Source organism: Myotis brandtii, unplaced genomic scaffold (genome assembly GCF_000412655.1).
Source record: "Myotis brandtii unplaced genomic scaffold, ASM41265v1 scaffold165, whole genome shotgun sequence".
In the NCBI taxonomy this organism is placed as follows: Eukaryota; Metazoa; Chordata; class Mammalia; order Chiroptera; family Vespertilionidae; genus Myotis; species Myotis brandtii.
Genome location: NW_005356042.1, coordinates 15,155,425 through 15,158,346, shown reverse-complemented (window position 1 = coordinate 15,158,346; position 2,922 = coordinate 15,155,425). Strand labels below are relative to the sequence as shown.

Genomic DNA, 2,922 nt, shown 5'->3' with positions numbered 1-2,922 from the left:
GCAGGCCGGCGGCGAGCACAGCGCGCGGCTCACGGCCCACTGGAAGAGGTCTGAGAGGTTGCGACGCCACGGCAGGTAGGCATCAAACACATCCATGTCACACAAGAAGACGGACCGCACCAGGTCACGCACGGCCATGTGCAGCGCCGGCGCGCTGCCGTGCGACAGGGCGGACCACACGTGCCACGCGGGCTCCATCAGGTAGAAGACATCGGGGTGCTGGCTGAAGAGCTGGCCCACGAAAGATGAGCCAGAGCGCCATGAAGACAGCACCAGCACATGCACGCGTTCCTCGCCATCTGCTGGGGATGTCAGCCTGGGCCGGGAGACCAGGAAGAGCAGGAGGCCGGTCTGCGCCAGCAGGAGCGCGGTCACCGTCGTGCTGGAGATGCGTGGCAGCCACATGCTGCGTGCAAGGGGCCTGCGGGAGGGAAGGTTCGCAGTTAGGGACCCACAGCGCCCTTGTCCACATCCCAACTTCTGCTCAGTGGTTGCAGGGAGCAGCCCGAGGAAGGTGACGTTAAGACCTAAGCCATGATCTAGTGTCACATAAGAGGAAAGGGCTTGGTGAGGTGCCATAGTCTATGCAGAGCAAAAGGCCAGCGGCAGAATACTATGGGAAACCCTCTTCTCTTCTCTTTTATTCTCTTCTCTTCCTCCCTCACTCCCTATCTGGTGAAGGAAATATTTTAATATATATTTTTATTGATTTCAGAGAGGAAGGGAGGAGAGAGAAATAGAAACATCAACGAGAGAATCATTGATTGGCTGCCTCCTGCACGCCCCCTACTGGGGAATGGAGCCCTGACTGGGAATCTAATTCTGACCTCCTGGTTCATAGGTCAAGGCTCAACCACGAAACAACACCGGCAGGGTTGAAGGAAATATTTTTAAAAACAAAAACTCCGGCCTTTTGGTTAAGAATTCCGTTTAGGGAGACGCGTTTCGGTTGTTCAGCTGAACAGCTTGATGGGTGATTTGGCTCCCTCAGGTTGAATCCTGGTTCAGCTACTTTCTAGCCTGTGATCTTGGACCAAACACTTAATCTCTCCATGACTCAGTTTACCCATCTGTAAAAAAGGGACAATACCGTTCCTGGAGTATTGGTATGAGCATGGGGGCAGGGGGAATGTACTAAACCTTCATAATGGATAGCTTGTATTTTCTACACATTGAGCTTCTGCATTGTCTGAAAATTTCTAACATGCAAATACAACTTTTGTTATTAAAAGTAAACAAGTAAATAGAAGACAAAGAACACCAACTGTTACCATCACCCACGGGGAGTGAAGTGCTGCAGAGTGCTTGGACTCGAGGGAGGGTATCCTTCTGGAACCTGTGAGTTTGCAGAAGAAACCAGTTCGGGGAGAGATAGGATGGAGCTGGAGAAGCTGGGAGGTGAGAGTAGAGTCAGGCCCCTGGTGGCTGCTTGCCATTTCCCTGCTGAGGTTACCCACCACGGCCCGGGACTGCTGGGGTAACTGCCCACCTCTATCATGGGGGATGCCTGGAGGAGCCTCAGGTCCTGAGAAAGCAGCAGCCCCACAGGGGGAGCTAGCCCTGCCCTGGCTGCAGCTGGGCTCAGACTGGCTGCTGGATACATTTTTCCAAATGAGTGAACTGACTGTGTCTCCTGCTAAGTGCAGGAGAGAGGACTGGCTTGGAGTTCCTCCCATGCCACTCAGGAGCTATGAGACCTGGGGCAAATGACTTGAATTCTCCAAGGCTCAATTTCCTCCTTTGTAAATTGGGGATAACATTTAACCTCTTACAGTTGCTGTGAGGAATGCTGGTACAAACCCATAAGAGGAAAGGGCTTGGTGAGGTGGCATATTTATTCCCCAGATTATTCTTGCTGCGTTGAGCTGGGTCTGGAGAGGAGGAACCATGGGAGATCACCCAGATGAGACACCTGAGGTCACCTCTGCTTGGAATCCCAACACTTCCCAGGCCCACCTCTCACCCCAACCACCCTGAATCCTTTGGTGAATCTTTAAATGTCGTGCTTGCGCTGCAGAAAGGAACACTGAGCCTTCCACACCCCAAGGTTCCCGAGTCTTCTCCTCTTTGCACCTGTTGCTCCTGCAATGATCAAGGATGAGGTGCTTTGGAAGATAGGGGCCTGGAAGTTTCCCCCTTAGTTTCACAGTATTTGCTCCCTAATAACACCCTCCCTGTCCATGTCCCCACTGAGAGAGCCAGGGTCTAGACCAGCGGTTCTCAACCTGTGGGTGGCGACCCCTTTGGCGGTCGAACGACCCTTTCACAGGGGTTGCCTAAGACCATCCTGCATATCAGATATTTACATTACGATTCATAACAGTAGCAACATTACAGTTATGAAGTAGCGACGAAAATAATTTTATGGTTGGGTCACAACATGAGGAACTGTATTTAAAGGGCCAGAAGGTTGAGAACCACTGGTCTAGATCATGAGCAGATCCCATCTCTGTGCCTTTCCCTTATTGGTAGGCTGTAGGAGTGGAAGGAGGATGCCCAATAGCTGCCATCTGCTAACTCCAGAACTGCCTCCTGGATCCCATGCCCGCTCCTGGAAAACCTAGAAGACATGGAGAGTAACCATCCATCTGCTCTGCACTTGTTATCTCCTCTCCTTAAGGGTGTGCTCCCCCTGAGAACAGGGGGCAGGAGAGGAAGGGAACTCCTAATGGGTGTGCTGACAGAAATCACCTCAAGTGTGAGATGCTTTATATCCACTCTATTATTTAACTCAGCAGCCCCTGAGGCGGCCATTATGATCTCAGTTTTTTAGGTGAAGAACCCCAAGGCTTAAAGAGACAGCAGGAAACCAGGACTCCAACCCTGGACTTCCATTGCTAAGCTCCTGGCACTTTCTTAAAAAAAATAAAAATAAAAATTTATATATATATAAATTTTAAAATTATACACTTTAAAATTATA

General features: G+C 50.8%; 1 protein-coding gene across 1 annotated transcript in view; it reads right to left on the bottom strand.

Annotated features, from left to right (window-relative positions):
* The window catches only part of LOC102255967 (carbohydrate sulfotransferase 6), a 10,574-nt gene that overhangs the window by 1,099 nt on the left and 6,553 nt on the right, over window positions 1-2,922 (bottom strand). Inside the window, exon 2 of the mRNA XM_005862711.2 lies at window positions 3-421. Within this exon, the coding sequence (XP_005862773.1) occupies window positions 3-405 (403 nt within the window). The 5' untranslated portion in view covers window positions 406-421. The remainder of the gene's footprint in view (window positions 1-2; window positions 422-2,922) is intronic.